We start from the raw sequence: 21,444 nt of genomic DNA, 5'->3' as shown, positions 1-21,444 counted from the left end.
TGGGAGGAGGGGCAGGGAGATGGATAAAATCCGACCCTCACCTCCCGCAGCACATGGCCCCTGCAGGCCTCTCCACTGCCTACCTCCCGCCAGGCCATCTTTCTGACTTCCCAGAGAAGCTGGCTGGGTGCCACCCTCGAGCTGCGGGATATTGGCACATTTGCTTGTATTCTCCTCTACACGTCTGGCTTAAAGAGCACTGCCCTTGGAGTCAGAAGTCCTGAGGCTCCCCACTCCGGAGCCATGAACACTTGGTTAGGGACCCCGAACCCTCAGCTTTGGTTTTCTCGTCTATACAGATAGGGAAGTGTAGCTGTCTCGGTCTCTCATAGGCTTCTGTCACGATCCCTGGGCAGACTGAATGGAAGCATTAAGCAGTGTAAGGTCTTCTTATCACATTCCTCAAGGATAATTTTAACTGCATTAATGCATGATCAGCCTGAGAAAAAGCCAGTTACTTACACTCCAAAACGGACACGTATGTGACTTTTATCCCTTTTATTCTCTAGCTGCTCCAAAAATAAAAGGCGAATGCTATTTTTAGACATTATAGGTAAACCAACAGGCATGCTTAGCATAGTTTCAGGCTAAAAAAAAAATCCGCTTGATCCCGTAATGCCACGGAAGATCACACTGTTCTTTGTTTTGTAAATCTTGCAGTGGCCTTTAGTTAAAAGCAATAAAATCCAATTTTAGAGTCTCCAAAGAAAACAAAATGTTATTAATTCTGTGGACTTCCCTTTGAGGTGTCAAAACCTGACACTTCATCTCTTCTGAGGTAAGAGTCAGAGCCAGAGGGCTCAGCACGCACCCCCAAAGGCCACAGCGAGCGTGTGCGGGATGGTTGCTACAGTTTCGAAAGTTAACATGGTGACATTTAGCTCTCCGACTGTTCCAGGTGACCTAAGAAATCCACCTCTAATGCTCTACTTACAAGGATATGTAATATGAATTACACATGAAATTAATATGAAACTATAAGGATGTTCTCAACAGCATCTCAACAGCATCTACAGCCAAAGAGTGCGATGTGCCAAAATGCCTACAGTTCAATCTAATTTTATCTAATAAAACTGTAAATGTATACATTTTTTACATGTCAATGATACCACTCTTCATGAGTAGAATTTCACTTCCTACATTTCTGTTTCATTTGCATCGTATGACAGGACAGTCTATTACTTTTGTGATTTAAAAATATATAAATTTTTTTCAAGGACCCCTTGGCTTCTTGAGCACAGTGCAAACAGAGAGGTTTGAAGGAAGCTGGGCCACAGAGACAACAGGGGTGTCCTTGAGCAGGAGGCTCTCAGAGACTCTAGCTTCTCCAATGGGGACCAAACACAAGAGCTCCGAAACTGTGGGCTCAGAAGGATCTTGGCAGTGACTCTCTCCGTACCTCTTCCAAACCACAGTCCTGACCCAACACGGACTAAAAGAAGCCCCCATCTGTTAAGTTCTTTCTTTCTGCTCAGTGGGTTCTTATTTATAAATAACATCACTGCCTTCATTTATAGATGCGGGTCCTGCAGCTCAGAGAGGTTAAGTGACCTGTCCAAGGGCACACAGCCAGGGACCACTGCCCAGGTCTGGCTGACCCTAAAGCTCTCCCAATATGAAGGGGTAGCAAGATGCCTACAGCTGTCCTGCCCCTGAACGTGAAACAATCCAAGCAGGGACCAAAAGAGAAAAGCAAAGGACCCAAAGTGAAGCTAAGGAAAGAAGCTAAGGGTAGAAAACGATCTAAGAGTTGAGAAGGATCTCAGGGGTTGATTCTCTACGCAAACCTGTAGGCTTTCCCACTCAAAAGAAATCTGGCAGTCACCTCTGGACTCATAGGGAAGCTGGAGGGGGCAGGGTGGGGGTGGGGGGACAGTCTGCCAGGAACCTAAAATGTCAAAAAATGTCCCAGGCTCAAAGAGAGCTAGGTGGACAGCCATTGGGGAAGAACCATGGGCAAGGTGAGAAAAGCTCCAGGCCACCACTCTGGCCCCAATTCCCAGAGCTGAGAATGTGGTCTAGACAGGAAGTGATTAAGGCCTGAATGGAGAATTTCCCCAAGGGTCGGGTCAGGGAAAGGACAGAGCTGGCACATAGATGGAGGCAGGGCAGAGGGGCAAGTGTGCCAGGGGGGGCCCCTCTCCTGTGTCACCAGCATCCTGCTGGCCTTCCTCCACAAGGAGCTGTAGCAACCCACAATGGCGCGATGCCCGTCTCCACTGCCCAGTTACCTGCTGCCTTCCCCAACAGGCCATGGGAGCCACCAGGTGTCTTCCCCACATCTGCTCCTAGGATACATCTGCTTTCGCAGAGGGCCAAGGGTTATGCTTGGTTAAGAAATCTTTGCAACTTGGAGGTTCACCTCTCCCAAGTAGCCCTAACCAAGCTTCCTCTGGAGATCTTGCCTAAAGGCAGAGTTTGCAGAAAAGACCTTGGCGCCTTAGTTAATGGTAAACTCAGTGAGTCAGTGCATAAAGTAAGGGTGTGTCCGTCTTATGCCCCATAATTCCCCTGTGACCTTGAGTTCAGGGCCTGGCTACCCTGTAGATACTCAACAGCTATTGTTTGAACGTGTAAGCGAGGCTAGGCCATAATCCTGTGATTTTAGGGCACGTTACTCAAGTGTGGGACTTCTGGGAGGGGGGTGACGTGGGGCAGCCCAGTGTGAGACCGCATCTGCTTGCAGACATGAGCCAACTGGAGTGCGCTTGGAGAAGAGAGAGGAAGAACAAGGGGGGAACATTCCAGGAATAAAGGCTTCTGTTACGGGTAAGGCAAAACTGACAATTTAGCACTCTCTAGTAACAAAACCTGTGCCTGGAGGGGCTGCCTCTTCCAGATTAAAACCTGGCTGGAACCATCATCTGGAAAGTTACAGGAACACAGAACTTCAGAGGCCCCAACTAATGCTGTGGTTCTACAAACTTCTCCAAGCCCCTCCTGAACTGGTTCATGTTTTTGATCTGAAGGCCCCAAGATTCATGCATTGGCTTCCTAGCATATCTCATGAAAAAGAAATATATTTACTTGGTTTTCAAGTCACTTCTTTCAGTCCTCAAAAAGGATATCTTAGTTCTAAGACTCCGAAGAGCCCCTAAACAAAGATTTTGGGGACGGATTGTAAATATAATCAGGCTATGGCTCCAGTCTGGGCTTGCCAGGCCATTTTTCAACAAACATGCCAGAGGCAGCATGGGAGAGCAGCTCCAAGCCAGAGACCCAACTGCTAAGGCTGGCCCTGCCCCTAATGAGCCAGGAGGCCCTGGGGTTCCAGCCAATCTCAACAGAGCCTCAGCTTCCTCATCTGTAGAATGGGGACAACTGGGCCTCTCGTGAGGATGCCGTGGGAGCAAAGTGAAGATCTGCTATGTAAAGTGCATACACCATGAGAACACACACTGTGTGCTGGGTGTCTGAGCACCTAATGACGAGAGGGCAAACTAAAGAGCAAATTTAGACAGACGTGTGTATTTCGGAGAGCTGCCATTTCTGCCTTCCTCTCGGTCTTGGGAATTTGCAGCCACACCTCACTCTCTGACCTTTGGCCACCTGACTTAGCTCCATCACACACTTACTCATCAAGCATGGCTCCAAGAAACTTTTTGTTCCTAAAACTCAAATGCCCCTCACCAAGATGAAGTCTTTCTCTCTCAGTAACGGATGCCAAGGTTCCTAAGAAAGCTCCTCAAGAGGACGTCCAGAAATGTGGTGAGCGATGCCAGCGTGGTGGGAATAAGCATGCGGTCTCCCCAGGGAGAAAGAGAGATTTCTGGTCCCCTTTTTGAGAAAAAACACAAGCAGCCTCCCACTTAGCCACCGCTATACATAAGGCCCCAGAAGGCTGAGGCTGAACAGGCCCTTAGTGATCCACTAACCTCAGCTACCTCCAAGACACACACCCCCGCTGGCTCAGATGAGAGCACTGAGGAAGGACAGGGAAGTCACAGTGAGCCAACAGCAGAGCAGAAACTGGCTGTATGCTTCCTGCCTCCTGGTTTCCCGATCATTCCTCTACCCCCAAGCTGCCACTCAGCTCTGCCAAGCCCCACAGCTGACCTGATCAGCAGCAAGCCCCCAGATAGGCCACTCAGATCCCCGGGCTCCAGCTTCTGCGCCAAGAAGATTTCGCAGGCCCGAGCCAGCTCTGGGGCTTGTGTGGGTGAGGGAAATTCCCCTAGTTAGAGATAAGCAGAGGCCAGCTCCCAGGCAGAACAGCATGATCTCCACACCCAGGCCTCTGTTGGCAGAGGGAGAGCCCAGAAGAAATCACAGGCTTATTCCTCAGAAGAGGATTTGGGATTTGGGTTAATACAGACCCGGAAAAACCTGAGTAACTGATGCTCCTTCAGAAAATTCTCTTTGGCTAATGGTTCCAATCTTCTTACCTACAAAGTCATTCCTCACAGCCAGGCTCAACTGCCGCCTCTCCTGCTCCTTAGGGGAAGTTGGGACAAACAATGGGATGTCTTGCAGGGCTGGGCAAATGTCCTAACTATCAGAGGTGGACTAAACAGCTTTGAGAGGTGGTGAGTTCCCCATCACTGGAAATGTACAAGAATAAGCTGGGTAGCCAATCGGTAAGGAGGGGGATGGCAGGGGAGGGAGGGGGAAGACTTCAGGATTTTTCTACCCTGAGACTGTACAATTCTAAGACCACAAGGAAGAGAGAAGGCAGGGGCCTGGAGGATGCTGGTGAAGCCACATGTGTAAGTAAGCCTTACCTCGATGGCCTTGTTCCTCCCCTCGTACAGCAGCAGCTCCTCGGACAACAGGAGAGTCCGGGCAGGGTTACAGAGATCTAAAGGCTGAAAACAATGCGGGCAGTTCAGAGAGGCCAGGGGGAGATGAGGTGTGGGGCAGAGGCAAGCTTGCCAGAGCCAGGCACAGAGAACCTTCTCGACCGACTGAGAGAAGCCTCCAGCCTCCCCCCAGCCCGAGAGCCCACACGCCCCCTCACACACAGGTGGAAACAGAAAGACAGATGCTCTTGTGCTGGGCGGAACTGTGGCTGCCACCTTCCCCACCAAGCCCCTCCGTAAGAGCCATGTTCTGGCAGGAAGTCCAACCACACATTTAGGTGCTTGCAGTCCGACTCCACTGGGCCCTGGGGCCCTCTAACCCCCACTCTCCTCCATCTGTCCCATTCTGGCCTCACGGGGAAAGTCCCTACTGCCAGGGATCCTGAGAGCCTCGTGACAGATTTGGTCTCTCCCGTCCCTTCAGAGCCAAGCCAGTCCCTGCTCTCCATGCAGAACACTATTGCATTAAGGGACTCCTTCCTGGCAAGGAGTCCCCAGGGACCGATTTTCACCCCAACTTCTCACCCACCCCATCACCCTACCCTGTGTCTGCTCTGGAGCCCCTGCCCCCTGCCCAGCCCAGAGAAAGCTCCATAGGATCTGGATGACCCATCAGGGCTTATCCTGGGGGCATGCGTATTTATAACATGGCTTCTAGGTACCCAACACCAAGCAGTTTCTGGAAGAAAGATAATGAAACAATGTCCACTACGCACAACCCCCTGGGTGGATATCACCAAGGATGTGAGGCTAAAGAAGCAAGGTCCCAGAAGAGGCCAAGCAAAATACGTTCCCCAGGAAAGCACAAGGAGGCGGTCAAAGTAAAGGGAAGCAAGGAGATGACCATCCAGGAGTTGGGCTCGTGGGCAGGCCCGGAGGGGAGGAAGGTGCTGGGATCAGGAGGAAACGTGGCCTCCCAGGGGCAGCATGGCCTATGGCTTTATCTCAGCAGATACAATGACTGGTTCACCTTTACAATGATTGGTTCACCTATACATGCATCAGGCCATTTTGAGTTTACGTACGTTGCAATTTAAACGTTGTTATAACTTTCTGAAAACAAATTTTCATTTTGTGTAAAGATTTTAAAAGGAAAATGAAAAATAGCCCCCGTGAATGCCAAGAGTTTCGCGGTCCCGTTCTGAGAAAAAGAAGAGACCAAAAGAAAGGCAGGAGCCGTCCGGGGTGAAGGGTGTCACCCACCAGAGTTCCATGGAGAAGGAAGGCGTGGTCAGAAATGAAGCCCCTGGGACCACGTAGCTGATGAGAGGACCAACCAACATGGTCTTTCTGGAAAGCCATTTGTCAATATATATAAAGAGCCTTTGACATGTTTATGACCCATGACCCTGTCATGTCAGTTCCAGGGCTCTCTTCCAAGGAAAATAATCAAAGGGGCAATTCATGCACAAGGATTTTCATCACAGAGCTGTTTGCAGTAGCAAAAGAAGGAGCCAGAAGTCTATCTGAACAGAGAGCTAGTTAAATAAATACATGTCCATGAGCTAGAGCCGTGTGTGGCCGCTACAGATCAAAGGCTGGAAGAGTATTTAGTGACGCAGAGAAAGTTCCTGTTGCAACTCCCATTTGAAAAAGGAAAAAGGGTAGAAAATGTACAACAGGAGGCTGTTTGGTTTCCCTTCTGAAGTGTGTACATGCACACAGACAAGACACTTGTATGTTCACACCAATGGCATCCGGGGGTGGAAGACACAGAGGTTTGGAAATGGGGAGGAAGGGAAGGGAGGAGCAGAGGGAGGAGTAGGAGAGGGGCACCGAAATGAATCTCAGGCACCAGCTCATACTGGCCAGACTCGTTGGCTAAGACCAAGGAGAACACACAAGACGCCAGGCTTCAAGGCTCTCCCTCAGTCATTTCCAAACAGCAAACCACTGGACGAGCCACAAAGCAGGAGCCTCAGCAAGCATGCCCCGTGGCAGTGCCAACAAGTAACTGTAGTGTGCCTGCCCTGTCCCCAGAGAAAGGGAAAATTGAGAAAGGCGGCGGGGAGAAGAGCCCCTCATTGCTCGGCTTCCCTGCCCTCACTCTCCTGGTCTTCACCCTGGAAACCTCTGCTCCCTCAGGATAACCCCCAGAAGCCTGTGCACCAGAAGTCATTTCTTTCCCCAAAGGGAAATCTTCAGGAATGATCCTGGGGCGAAGGACTTTCTTCTGTCTTGTCTCCCAAGGGAGCCCTTGGGACCAGCCCCTAGCTCACCTGAACAAAGACCGGGAACACCAGGACCTTGGGGGCCAGAGTGACGTAGGTTCCATAGCTTGAATGTGGGGTGTGTGGCCTCATGACTGGGCAGTTCTGGTAGTTGGCGTGGCCCTTCACAGTCTGCACTGTTTTCATCAGCCGGGACTTCTTCCCCAGGCCTGTGTACGACTTCCCTTTACTGGGACTGCCAGATTCTGTGGAACAGAAATGGGGGACCATGATGCATTTCCATGCGAAGGCAGCCCCTGTGCAGAAACAGAACACAGACACGGCCAGTCCCTCATCACTGAGTGTGTGCCACGTGCTGGGCCCTGCGTGAGGTGCTGAACATGGAAGGGGGCCTCAGGAGGGTCTCGGGCTGCAGGGAAATCCCTCACACTCTGGTGGGAGGTACTGACCCATAAAGAAGCAACTCTGGGACTCAGAAGGAGCCGGGAACCACCAGCTGGTGGAAGCAGCAGTCCCCGCCTCCTGTCCAGAGCCCAAGTCAGACCTATCAGTTTGGCCTCATGCTTTTCAAAATCAGGAAATCTCTCACGTTTGAAAAATCAGAAGATCTGACCTCACCAGACCCACATAGAACAATCAGTCAGCTGGGCGGCCCTGGGTGTCAGACACGCGGCCACCAGCCCCACGGCTCCCTCTGCGTGCCCAGCGCAGCTCACTGGTTCCCTCGCCTTCCGGGTCCCATGAAGAGAGGGACTGGAGGTCCGGTGGTAGTGGAGACAGGGAGCTTTCCTAGCTGTTTTGGAGTCTGCCCTCTATTAGCGGTCGGAGGTGGGGCAGCCTGGCTCACCTGTGTCGGTCTAAAACAAGGAGCGGCGCCTACTGGGCCAGTTCCCGGGAAAGAACCCCAGCTCTTAGGCCACGTGGCTGTGCCCAGATCCCTCTCCTCTGCTTACTAGCTTGGTGACCTTCAGCTACTCCCTTCGCCCCCTTAGAGTCTTGGTTTCCTCAACTGCAGTAACAGAACCGAGTTCAGTGGTTTGCCATGAGAATTCAGTGAGATGCTCCAAGCAAAGGCCTAGAACAATTCCTTGGGACCTGCTACGAGCACAACAAAGGTTAGCTGCTAACTTATTGTGGCACTTGTTGTGGTGGCTCCTCTACTCAGAAAAGCAAGTGGATCGGGCACCCTGCAAAGTCTGAAAATCCCAGGCTTCACTGCCAGCCAGAAGGCACTCTGGTCAGCCACCAACTCACTCATTATTCTAATCAGAAAAAGGAGAGAGGGAGAGAGAGAAACGCTTCAGGGAAGAGAGCAGAAGGCTGCACGGGGCAGGGGCTCCTCTTTAAGGGGACACTGTTGGATACCCCCCCACGCTGAACAAGAGATAGCATGCAGGTCTTCATCGGGTCATGTCCACCGGGCAGAGGAGCAAAACACAGAGTAGCTAAAAAGTCAGGGATTCTTGGGTGCAAGCAGGTAGGAGGCCAAGTGCATCGCATTCAGGCTCAGCAAATACCTGGATGGCCTTGGCTGGGGGGGCAGGGGAGGCTGCTGCCAGGTGGGCAATTGGCCCACATCCCAGGACCTAGGCCTCCTTCCACCACCACCCCCACCCCGAGTCCCGGCAGCCAGGGGGTGAACAGGTGGTCCGAGCCCAGCTACATCTCTGGGAAGCTCCCCGCCAACGCGAGGTCCTGGCCTCAGAGGAAAAACTCAGCTCAGAAGATCTTACACTTACTTCCTCCGCCCACTGCATGCCCCTTCTCACCAAGCCGGGTGAGAAAAACAAGTCAGATACCCATCACAAGTGACCACTGATCACAGCCAGATCTTGGGGCAAGACTCAAACCACTTCCTGCCTCTTCAAGGAGTGGCTTAGAGAAGAGTAGAAAGAATGTGAGCCCCGGGGCTGGGGGAGGGAGGAGGGACAGAGGGACAGATGGATGCAAGCAGTTCCACAACCCCTCCTCTGATCTGGCCCCTGACCCCAGCCCCAGAGAGGGGTGTCTGCTGCCAGGCCCTCTCTCCTTTGCTGAAAGAACCCATCCTGGGTCTCCAGACCTGCCCTGGATTTGAGCTGGACAAGACACATGAACATGAGCACTGGCTCCCCCAGATTCTGGCTATGTAACCCTGAACAGGTGCCTTCCCGCTCTGAGCCAGAGTTTTCCCCACTGCTAAGTGGAGACAACACACAGTGCCACCTTGTCTGCCCTGGGGCTGGTGGGGGGGCTCTCACCACAGTCTTGAAGGGAAGGGGCTTATAGGAGTGGAATGAATGAGGGATTATCACAAACCCAAGCTGACAGACCATCCACCCAGCGGGGCTGGTGTGAGGACAGGGCTGCTGGGCCTCAAACCATACCGTGAGTGAGGTCACAGGGTCCAGCTGAAACTAAATAGTCTAACTGAACATGACCAAGCCTAGACCAGAGAAGGCAAAACCACACAGGACTGACAAGTGGGGGACTGAGGCAAAACAGACCAAAATTAAAGGGCACCATTTGCCAATGCCAAAATCTGGGACCTGTGTGTTCAGTCTCAGACTTGGAAAAGAATCCCCACCTTCCCTTCCCTAGCCCAGCAGCATGGGGCTGTCACAGCATCTACGCCTTGGGCCTACAGAGCCATAAATAAGCTGTACGACGTACCTGTGCCTTCAGGTGGGAAAAGTGTGCTTAACCCCATTTTATAGACCAGACAACTGAGGCCTAGACTGGCTGGGTGACCTGCCCAAGGACACTCAACCAGTGTAGGGTATAAAGCAAGATCGATCCAACCCATGCAGTGGTCACACCTGAGAGCCCCATCTCCACACAGCCCTGGATAACTTGCGGCAAGTGGGCGTGGCTCTCCAAAACGGATTTTCTGCAAGTATCTTTTTTTAAAACCAGCCCAGGTTGCAACCAGGCTACTGAGCTCTGGCTTCCCACCTGCTACCTTTTAACATCCTCCAGTCCAAACCCCCACGTCACCCCCTTTTTGCTACAACACCTGCTCCACTGACCAAACACAGTAATTGCTCGGCTTTGCTCTGGCTCCCGAGGTGAGCCCTGGCAGCCATCCCAGTCTGGCACTGGAAAATCTGAGGCTGGGCTCCTTCGCAGGGCAGGGGACAATGCTGAGGGTACCAGCAGCCCCAGGGAACATGCCAACTATAAGCAGCAAACGCCCGAGGCCTCAGAAGGGCACCAGACCCCAGTCATCTCTGGATGGCTTGACTCACCCCTCCGTGCCAGAGGCCAGGCGGCCCAGCCAGAGGAGGAGGCAGAAGTCGGCACTGAGGTGACAGCCCCAGGCTCTGGAACCCCAAGTGTGTTTAAGGGAAGGTTCAGCTCCACCCCTTCCTCTGAACTCCAGGACTGGCAGCTGTGAAGCTACACTTGCATACCGGAGAGAGCCATTACCAATGAAGAATCAGCGAAGGAAGGTCAAGTTCTTCGTACAATGCCTTCAAAAAGCTACCACTGTTATTAACCCAGTCACATCTCCTTACTTGTCCCTCTCTCCACAGCTTAGATGACTGTGTCCTTGGTCCACTTAATACTATATTCTCAGAGGGGAATCAAAATGTGGATCCGGGGTGGGTGGACTTCTGGAGGCATCTGTCAAGCCGAGAAGGGCTCAATCCCACGCTGCTACCCCACCAAAAATGGCACCGTCTCCAGCTCCGGGGCTCTGCGACAGGCCTGCAAACCTCAGCGGCAACCAGCCAGGATCATTTTCCTTCAATCGGTCACTCGGCTGAAGTTCTGAGTACCCGCTGCCTGCCACACCCCAGGCCCAGCACCGGCTCCGCAGAGAGGAGCCAGCCTAGGCCCTGCCTTAATGAAGTCACCATTTAGCAGAGACACCCCGCTCTACCCTAATGCGCTGACTAAAAGCTTTTTAAGAACTCAGTGTTGAATAACTATCAGACTCCTCTCCAGAAGGAGCACAGATGCATTGCCAAAAGACCAGGCTCATCCATCCAAATGGCCTACCCTGGAGTGAATGAAGATGTCTTCCATCAGCAGCTCTGAGCCTGATGGGAGCCCTTTTCCCCCCCAAAGGTATAGGCGCTCTTCCAAGTATCCACTCGAAGCCAGCATCGACTTCACACTACGGATGGGGAGGATGGCAAGGAAGCGAGTCTGCCAGTGGCTGGGAAAAGGCCCCTCTCAAGGAAGGATGTCCCCAGGCATTCTGTAGGCACTAGAGAAAGGGCTAGAGCATGGGACCACCAGGCAAGGCTGGTGGCCGCCTTCCAGATACCAGCTGGACTTGAGTTGGCTGGACCCCGCCAGGCACGTGGAGGGCCTTCTGGAATGCCCCACCAGCTCCAGCAACCAAGACTGGAATCTCAGGCATCCTGGGAGGAGGCCCTGGTTTTAAGCTCAGCTTTTCTCCCTGGCTCTTAAAACACAGGGCTAGGATTCAAAGGCCAAAGGAGAAGAACCAGTCCAGAGACACCCTTGCAGGTAGCCTCCCTCAGTGGACACGCTCTTGCTCACAGCCTGTCTCTCCTTTACCCCTCCTGACAACTCTCTGAGGCGGGAACTGTCAGCCCCATTTTATAGATGAACTGAGGCTCAGTGAGGGGGCAAGGATTGTTCACCATAACGCAGCTCCGATTTGAGCCCTCCATGTCCCTCTTCTGGGCGGGCCTGGCCGGGTGGCCTATGGCACCTAACACATTTTGGTTTCTCAGTAAAATGGAATGAGTCCCAATCGAATACCGGAATCCTGAACACCATGTCCTAGACTGCTGTGGGAAGGTTCCTTCTTCCTTCTCAGTCCAGGCTCCAAGGAGGAGAGACACTGGTTCAGGGAGGGAGAACAGGCATGGAGGGGAAAGAGAGTCTGTGTCAATGCGCTGGGGATCCTGACAGCTGAGCTCACATCTCTGGGGCTTGGCGGGGACGGCAGCAGAGGACAGACCCACCTTCGGGGATGGCATCCTCCTGGTACACAGGCCGCAGCAGCTGCAAAAGAAGACAAGAATCACCTCAGCTCCAGGAATGGGGAGGGATAACCAGGCAGAAAGGGAGCACCTCAGGGCGCAAAACCCAGCCACCCAGGCTAAGGAGCAGAGGGCCGTGCTTGGAGGGATTACACAATCCAGAATCTTCTAGAATGTTAGAGTTGAACCGAGCCTTAACGTTCATCTAGTGTAACCCCTAGGTGGCGTCCCCAACTTTCTTGATGGTGGCTTGTTCCAAAGTGCATTCCAGGGATCCGTGGCACTGTGGGACCCTACCAGCCCGGCCATGAAGTGGGCACCGTCAGGGGAATTGGGGAAATGCTGGCTTAAACCACCCTCTCCCATAAGACACCCTCAGAGCCTCGAGAAGGCTACTGTGCACTGGGAATCTCCCAGAAGAGGAGGAGAGTTTGAGGTATTTCTCAAACTTATTTGACCTCGGGACACTTTTCCCCAGAGTGTCCCATGGGACTAACGTTTTGGTGCACGTACTCCTTGACCCACCGTGCTGTCATGTCTGTCAACGTTCCTACCCGTGACAGGGGTCGCACCCCTCACACCACAGCCCACACCCCTCTGTAGACAAAGCACAGACCTGCAGGAAGCTCTTCCTCCTTTTGAGGTGAAGTCTTCCTCCTTGTGACATCCCGTGGGCCTGGAGCTGTGCCCTGGGCCACAGAGACCCATCTGATCTCTCTCCCCAAAGCAGCCAAAGCTAACACATACCCGGCCTCCTCCCTGAACCCTTCCAGCCCTGTGCAGGCTCCTCCCTACACAGCTTTGTGCAAGGCTGGGGACCCATACCCTTCACCTTCCTCCAGCCAGCTGTCCATACCTGGCTCCCAGGGTTCAGTGGGGCCAGGATGATGTAGTTGGGGTCAGTGGAGGCAGTGGCACGGGACAGCGCGGGCAGGGTGTGCTGGCCCCCACGCTTGGCCACCTCTGTGTAGCGTTCCCAGCCCCCGAGGAGCAGCCCGTCGGAGCTGTCACACACCAGGTGGCAGCTGTGGCGCTGCTCAGGCCGTGCCTGGGCCCCATGGGTGCAGTTCTTCTCCCGCTTGTTGGGGGGTGACTGGAGGTCATGCGTCGACTTGCAGGAGGCCCGCCGTAGGACCCCGCCATCTGGCCCGGGCTTGACCTGGGGGACCATGCGCCACACGAGCAGAATGATCTCACTGGGACAGCTCCTGCAGTTGTGGGGGGTGGTGACACCAAGAGGTTGAGTTTGGCCCAAGTCAGCCGGGGCAGGGGCCTACAGGGCAGAGCAGAGGGGTGGGCAAGGGGAGAGAACCCCCAGTGGGTGGGCAGGAAGGGAGGTAAGGGGCCATCTCAAGCTGAGACCGCAGACGTGTCCCTCACTTAACCAGTCAAGTCTAGCTGACTGGCAGTAGCTAAGAAGGACCCCCAGGCCAAGACCAGGTTAAATAAGAGTACCAAACTCAACTAGTGATGTGGGCCACGAGCAGAGTCTAAGCAAGGAGAAGCAAGCCAGCCACCTCCGTGCAACCCCACGGTCCAGTCATTCTAGAAGTATACCTAAAATGGTCATGAGAGTTTCACCCCAGCCGGTCGAAACTTAGGGGACCCAAACATTCTAAAGAATAATTTTTCAAGCATGCACTTGAAACATTTGCAACATCCACCCGCCCTTTAAAAACAAGGGGCTGAGCTCTCAAGTCACAGAAATAATGAGCTGGCGTAGAAACGGTGGCCCCTGGAGCCACGACGGGAACCGCAGAATCCGCAGGACCCGCATGAGAGTGTCTTGCCCGCTGTCTGCTCTGGGATGCAGAAGTGCTCGGGGCCTGCACCTTCCATTTGCAGGCTGAGACACGGGTTCCCTGCAGAGCGGAGTGAATTGCTCACAGCTGCGTGGAGGAGGGGAGGGTGAGGCCTTGTGCCCGGGGCTGGGGGGAGGCGTGCCATTAGCCCAAGGCCCGAAGCCCCCCGCTGCCCCTGCCCCCCGCCGCCCCTGTCACCGGATCTCGTGGGCCAGCTCCACGCATTTCCAGTGCTCCACAGGTCTCTCGTTGAGCTGGAGCACCGTGTCCAGCTGCTGCAGGCCTGCCCGCTCCGCCGGACCTCCTGCAGGGACAGAGAAAGGCCACCCAAGGGCTCCTGTGGGCCTAGAGTCAAGGCTTCCACAGTGCCCTCACCACTGGGCAGACTGGCCCTCTCCATTTCCTCATCTGTGAAATGCCAACCTTGGTGGCTCTCAGGGGCCTTGGAGGAAGGCACCCCTTCGCCCTCTCATCTGCTTTGCCTGCTCACTCTTCAGCTATCCGCCCTTCCAGCCTGGTCCTGCCTCGGTCTCCCCAGGGCCTCCCGTCCCCTGGAGAACCCTTTCTTGTTGCCCCACATTTCATTCATTCCTTCAACACCGTTCACTGAGCACCAGTCCTGAGCCCGTCTGCATGCAGGCACGGGGGGGTCGGGGGGACACCCAGATCACCAAGCTCTGACTTCTCCTCCACAATAAGGAGACGTCTTTGTGAAAAATAACAGACGGAATACCTATTTTTAAGTGCTAATCAGGCTGGGAATAGAATAAAATACCAATTCCCAATTAAGTCCATAAATGATTCTCATTTTCCCATGCAGCCCTTACTGAAAATGTAGGTTTAGTTCCCATTTAATGTGATTGGGAAACAAAACATAAAAATCTATTTTCATTTTGATAAAAAGAAAAAAATTGTGGATATATTTTCATAAACCTCAGTTTCATCTGTGGTCATTTAAAAATATTATTCTTTTGTTTTGAAAAACCAGAACGCCACTCCAGTTTGGGGCTCCCCTTTCAGATCCCACATGAAGCCAGGCGCGTGGCAGGCAGGCAGGGCTGGCATCCGCTGAGACACTAACTTACCAGAATCCACAGCCTGGACTCGAACCGGAGAGTCACAGCAGATGGTGAAGCCGAAGCCATCCTTCCCCCTTGGGATGGTGATCTAGGACACAGCCCTGCACAGTTACTCCCAGAAGCCACAAGGTTGCTGCCTCTGCTCCAAGGTTGGGAAACCCATAGGCCCTGCCCGGACCCTCCCTCCTTTCCAAGGGAGCTGGAGCCAAGAAGGAGGCTGGCCAGCCCTTGCTGTCCCCATCTTGGCCCAGGCATCTTAAGCACGGGTTGTGGGCCAAGCAGGAAGGCTGGGAGCTCAGGAGGTAAATCCAGGCTGAGGCAGAAGGGTCCAGGACAGACAGAGCCTTGGTGGGGCAAACCTCGTCTTCCTCAGACCCCATAGACACATGGTGCAGTCCAAAGAGCCCCCTTGACCTGCCCACCTCCACCTTGCCCGTGACCCACTGCCTCCTTGGTCCCTTCCTTCTTTCCCCCAAGGGTTCACAGAATATCAGCCCAGGGCTGGCCCTGCGCTGAGGTCCCAGGGACAAAGCCCACCTGGATGCTGCCCTCCCGGAGCACAGGGGAGGGAAGACGGGGATGCGCATACAACCTCAGGACAAGGGTCAGGGAACAAGTGCTAGGTTCTTGGGGCAGTCCATTGCTGGGGCCTCGAGGCATCCAGTGAGGGAGGACTCCCAGGGGAGGGGGCAGGTAAGGGCACAGACAGGCCCCCTGGTGGAACCTGAACTAGCCACAGACCTTGCGGTGTCTGCTGCACGGCAGATCCGCAACCCTACTTCCAGAAATTCCCTGAAAGGGCCCTGCCACCTGGATCTCTTTTCCAAGTAACATGCAATTATCGAGCTCCTACTGCATGCATGCCAGGTTCTGCTGAGGTATAGAGGCACAAGGTCTTGATCTCCGGCTCCTAGAGGGCCACAAGAATCTGCAACTCTCTCCGAGGCAAAGGATGCAACATGCACTGGAGCAAAGTACAAGAACTGAGCTGGGCAGTTCTTCGTGTCAGACTTTGGATGGCAGGCTTGGAAACGAGCAAGTGCTTTGCGAGGACAGTCCTGCACCGTCCCACCAGCAGCAGGAAACAGCAGGGCACAGTGCCGTCTGCTGGCTCAGTTCAGTTCAGCCTTGTTACACTGGCCCTCTGTGCACTGCCTTTCAGGCTGTGGGTGGGGTACAGAAGGCCCAGACCCTGCCTGCCCGACGAGGGACTCTAGGCTGCTCAGAGCAGGCGTATGAAAGCGACAGACCTAGGGGAGGGAAAGTCAGAAGAAGAGTTCACTGGGGTCCCAAGAGACTCCATAGGAGAAGTGGACACAGAGGGGACCCTGGTGAGGCACGAGGGAGGGTATCCCAGGCAGGTTGAGAAAAAGCCAGCTCAGCAAGCTGGAAAACGTCAAGGGCCACTGGCCTTGTCAGGAGACTCCTGTCTCCTTCCTTTAGAGGTTGTCTTCAAGGTTGGGCACCTGGCATTCACCTACCCGTTGTCCCAGAGGCCAGGCATGAGGAAGGGGAGGGCCGGGGGACGCAGGGTGACCAAGGCCCTCAGAGGCTGTCGGGGAGGCCCCTGAGGCCCTGCTTCCCACCAGCCCTGGGCCTGGATTCAAAGCGAGTTTGTAAAACAGGAAATCTGACAGACAAGGGGAAGGGGGAGGGGGCAGGAAAATACCCTGTTCCCATAAGAATTCTGGGAAAACATGCGGCTAAGACAGGAAGAGAAAAAAATGGAAAGAAAGAAAGAAAAATAAACTGTGGAGTGACTGTGGAAAGCCCAGGCTGAGGCTGAGGGAAGCTGTCAGGAGCCCTGTCCACTCCATGTGACCAGGGAGGACTTCATGGGGCCTCTCAACCCATCCTTAGCCCAGGCAGAAGCTGGGACTCCAGAGGCTTTCTAGACCTTTCCCCGTCCTACCCCAGCAGGGGCCATAGCTTCCCTGCCTGGGGTGCCAGCTCCGCAAACAGGCCCTAGCGCCCATGGGCTCAGTGCTAGCAGTTTGGGGACTGGCCCCCAGAGTTAAAGCTGGAGAGAAGAGATGTGCTCCCACAAAACAGCCTCCCCCTCCTACACCCTGGTCCCCTTGTCCAGGCGAGACTGTGGACTCGAGCCCCCTCTGCCTTCCGAGGCACCAGCCTCAGTAAGAACCAGCCCAGACAACGGTCCAGGTCAGCTGGGGGCTGGGAAGGAAGGGAGGAGAAAAGGGTGCCAGGAAGCAAGCTCCCCTTCTGGCTCCGAGTGAGGGGTGGTGAGGGGTGGGACCACATAAAGGAAGGAGATTACACTCCGTCCCTCACAGCACTCACTGCATTGAGAGGAGAGTGCCCAAAGAACTGGACCATCGCTGCCGCCCTGAGGGGAATGCAGGACTGGTTTTAATATGCCCACTTCACAGAGAAGGAAGCCAAGGCCTGACCAGAGGAAGTGGTAGCCCCCAGCTCTCAGTCCTCCTCCATGACCTGGGGCGTCAGCGTCAGGAGGTGAGGGGAGCAGCCCGGCCCAGACTCTGGGACCTCGGCAGCTCCTGGCAGAGGCCGTCCTTCCTGGGGGTGGTCCCTGCTCTTTCCTGTCCAGGGCAGGGACGGTCACTGCTACCAGATCTCACCCAGGCCAGTACCTCACCTCTGCCCTCATGGCTGCTTTCTGCTCCTCTGTCACACCCAGGCTTCCATCCCCCTCCCTACCTGAGCCTGTCCTATATGTATGTCCCAGACCCTGCACCAGGCACTTTTTACACAGTGTTCCGTGTCCCCCACAGCACCCTGGCTGGACACCACCGTCCCCCTCTCTTCTGACGAGGATACTGAGGCTCAGAGAGATCTAGTGACGAGCTCAAGGGCACAGCTCAAGAAGGCCCGAAAGCCGGTGCTCAAAACCCAGGGCGGGTTCCTAGACTAGGATCTGTCTTGAACTTCAGCCCCAGGCCCCGCCCGTACCCATGCCTGGCTCCGCTCCTACAGGCAGCATACCTGTCTTCTGGCCCACAGGCCCAAGGTGACCAAACATTTCCCCACCTCCCAAACAGTGCCCTCCACCTCCATCCCCCTACACCCAGCTGCTGGTGTCCTGGGAGCTGTTCTGCCAGGCTGGGGGGGGGGGGGCGGGGAGCACAGGCGGGGCCCTGAGGGCTAGGGAGGATGCCAGGGAGAACAGGTGGGGTCCCAGGGCCCTAGGGTCCAATGGCAGCGAGCCTCGGTGCAGGAGGCCACTCTGGGCATCTCCCTAGGACCTAAGGCTGCCTGTCTGCAGGAGTCAGGACCCACCTTCCAGTCTGGCCATTATAATACACAGAGGGGTTTCTTCATACTTTTAAAATCAGAACCATTCCTGAGCTCCCATCAGCTTGGACAGTCCCCAAATCTGGACATCCCTTGCCTTCACCCTTCCTGACCCCATTCCTTATTTTTAAGAAAAAGTACCCAACACAGTTCCAGAAAAGCCCTGAAGCCAAGGGATGGTCACTCCCACCCCGCCCCACATCCCAGCACTGGAGGCTGAGAGCCGAGCCCCCTCTGTGAGGATGGGCTCCGGAGCCGAGGGCTCCAGGCATCACAGCTACCGAGGAGGAAGTCATGTGTACACACATACATGCAGAAAGACCCCATCTCACATGTACGTGCACACCAGCACACGTGGGAACACATAATCCCACACAGACGGTGAAGGACAAGGCATTCCTGTCCCATCCGGCAGAGAGAAAGTTCATGGAAGTATAAAGTTAGGAAAAACACAAAACCCAGCTGCTCAGCCATTTCCAATCTCAGGCTTGAGATGCTTGTTTTAAACCCACACTGCCCCCAGATAAAAATAACAGAAAATCAACTAGATAATCTCCCCAAGGACACCACCATGTCCACGGTTAGGATGAGGCCAGGCTGGGCCTGGGCCCCCCTAGAGAGGGGCCGTGGGTAAAGGGTGGACCTTGGGGCCCACTCCGGCCTCTAGTCTCCCCCCAAGGTTGCAGTTAACCTACAAGGAGCAGGAAGAAGCAAGGAAGGCCTCATGGGGAGAGAAGGCCTGCTCAGGCGAGCCCCCACCCTGACCCCCTCCCGGGCACCCCTGGGTACCCCCAGAGGGCCGAGCACCCACCTGTCGGTAGCGGCGCTCCGAGCACACCTTGCAGAGCCCACTGAGGCGGCTCATGGCTGCAGGTCCCGCCTCGGCTGCCGCCCCATGAAACCCCAGCTCTCCCCCGGCAGTGGGAGCCCGCACTGCGCCCCGTCAGCCTGGCATGACCGCCCTGGGAAGCCCGCCCCGCAGAAGAATGGCAGGAAATCACCTCTCACCTCCCCAGGCCCTGTCTGTGCTGTGTGCCTCTGCACGATAAGCCCAAAGGCTTCCTGAAACCTCAGAATGACAAGGAAGAGGCAGAGTTTTATATTAAAATTCCTGTCAACTAGTTAGTATTCCCCCGGCCCCCGGCGGGGAGAGGGCGCCTTTGTTCTGGCTGCATTCTCCGCCGTGGGCCACTTTGTGATTCCAGTGTTCTCACAAACACCCCTGGCTGGAAGAGAACCCAGGCAGAAAACACGGCCCCCTCTAGAACAGCGCCACCTCCCCCTGCAAATCCCAGTGTCCCCTGGGAGCAAATCCAGGGGACGAACACCGTGTGAAGCATCCACGGATGCCTTAGGGGGTCGCACTCACAGACATCCCATCTCAAAACGGAGACCATAAAACTTGTGGGGTCTGAGGAACAGCCTGCCATTCACAAGCTACTTAAGTCAGTTTCCTTGGCCATGCAGCGGCCATCTGATTAGGCATTTGATTACACATAGACCTTAAAGGCCCATCAAAGAGGGAATTCCAATCACCATCTACCCATCAAGAAGCTGGGGACCACGGTGGTTAAGGTCACACAGCGGGGTACAGTGGAGCTGGGACCAGAGCCCCAGTCTTGTTTTCTGCCTCGTAGAGCAGTTCCTGGTGAGCCAGGCACCCCTTATAACCACCGTCCCTGTGGAAACCCACCCAGCCGCTCGTGTCCTTTGGGCCACAGAGTGTCCCTCGGTACAGCCCAGCTTTGGTTGCTGTGACAGTGGGCAGGTCATGCAGGTTTCTGGGCCTCCCTCTGCCCATGTGCACAATGGGGGAGTTGAGCAAGGGACCTCGGGAGGCTCTCCCCCAGCCCAACCAAGCCTCTGACAATCACTCTCACTGTGCTGGGTCCTATGGACATCTCCAAGTGTGCAAGCCCAGGAAGATCAAACGGACCTCAGAACAATGCCCCCATGGGTCCGGGCCTGTGCGCAGACCCAGAATGAAGCCACCTGGGAACTAGTGGTGTTGATGTCCATGTCATGTCACGTCATACCCGAAAATCACCAGTAACGCTCTCTGGTCACTGACCTCCCTGTGCTCGGTAAGCAGGGAGAGAGGGAGCAAGGTCTTTGTAGCTCCTCCAGTGAAGCTAGAAGGTTCTTTAAAAGATGTACTTCTTGGGCGCCTGGGTGGCTCAGTGGGTTGAGACTCTGCCTTTGGCTCGGGTCGTGATCTCAGGGTCCTGGGATTGAGTCCCACATCAGGCTCTCTGCTTGGCAGGGAGCCTGCTTCCTCCTCTCTCTCTCTGCCTGCCTCTCTGCCTACTTGTGATCTCTCTCTGTCGAATAAATAAATAAAATCTTTATAAAAAAAATAAAAATAAATAAATAAATAAAAATAAAAAATGTATTTCTTCATTTGAGAGAGAGAGAGAGAGTGCGCAGGCGCATGCGCGCGCAAGAGAGCATGTGTTTGCAAGCAGACAGAGGGCAACAGAGAGAGAGAATCTCAAGCAGGTTCCATGCTGCAGTAGAGCCCGATGCGGGGCTTGATTCCATGACCCCAAGATCATGACCTGAGCCGAAATCAAGAGTTCGACACTTAACCCACTGAACCACCCAGGTGCCCTTGAAGTGAGAAGGTTTTAAGCTTCTAATGAAGCCACAGAATACAGTAACCAGCAAGTTATTTTAATAACTTAATAACCGTGCTGCCCAACATGTGCAAGGTAAATTCGAATTAATTCAAGTGGAATAAAATGAAAAAGTCAGGCCCTCAGTCACACCAGCCACATCTGAAGGGCTCAGTGGCCACAGGTGGCCAGTGGCCGTCACAGTGCCAAGGGCAGGCCCTGCCGACTTGCTCACAGCTATACCCCCCGCGCCAAGCACAGGGTCTGACCCAGGAGAACGTTCAGTCAACACTGAGTGGGTGAGGGAATGAATGAATGGAGTAGATGAGAGGGAGAACACTTTGTAGGATATACGACACCTCACGGAAGATATCATAGGGGAAATAGCACCGTCGCATCTTCCCAAGCAGACCGCATGCAGGAGGCTGTGTGGCTCAGCATACCCAGGAGAGTGAGCTAACTTCTCTGAACCTGACCTCTGTGAGATGGGGAAGTAACGACTGCCACAGGGGCGGCAGTGAGGGTTAAAGAGGGGAACAGAAGGACTTGGCACAGGGGTGTCTCAGTCACGGGGAGTTCGCTTCTCCCTCTCTTTATTGTTAGAGAAAACCAGGTCCCATAAAGAGACAGAATGAACTTGGGGGAGTGCCCCCAAATCCTTTCGTGAAGGTTCCTCTTTTGATTCAAAGCCTTAGCAGAGTAAGAAGCCATGGGTCTCAGGTTCCAACTCACGGCTGCTCCCTGACATCAAGCAGGACTAAG

General features: G+C 54.4%; 1 protein-coding gene across 11 annotated transcripts in view; it reads right to left on the bottom strand.

Annotated features, from left to right (window-relative positions):
* Positions 1-21,444, bottom strand: part of RGS3 (regulator of G protein signaling 3) — a gene marked incomplete at its 5' end in the record, with an annotated part of 163,344 nt that overhangs the window by 67,107 nt on the left and 74,793 nt on the right. For 10 of the 11 annotated variants that reach the window (XM_080819968.1, XM_080819965.1, XM_080819970.1 and 7 more), the window contains 6 exons: positions 4,722-4,805; positions 7,019-7,215; positions 11,896-11,935; positions 12,770-13,121; positions 13,914-14,019; positions 14,801-14,882. In XM_080819968.1, the coding sequence (XP_080676094.1) occupies positions 4,722-4,805; positions 7,019-7,215; positions 11,896-11,935; positions 12,770-13,121; positions 13,914-14,019; positions 14,801-14,882 (861 nt within the window). The remainder of the gene's footprint in view (positions 1-4,721; positions 4,806-7,018; positions 7,216-11,895; positions 11,936-12,769; positions 13,122-13,913; positions 14,020-14,800; positions 14,883-21,444) is intronic. The other variant, XM_080819976.1, reaches the window with a different exon arrangement.

The sequence above is a fragment of the Martes martes genome (genome assembly GCF_963455335.1).
Source record: "Martes martes genome assembly, chromosome: 12".
In the NCBI taxonomy this organism is placed as follows: domain Eukaryota; kingdom Metazoa; phylum Chordata; class Mammalia; order Carnivora; family Mustelidae; genus Martes; species Martes martes.
This window is presented reverse-complemented; position numbering and strand designations above follow the sequence as displayed.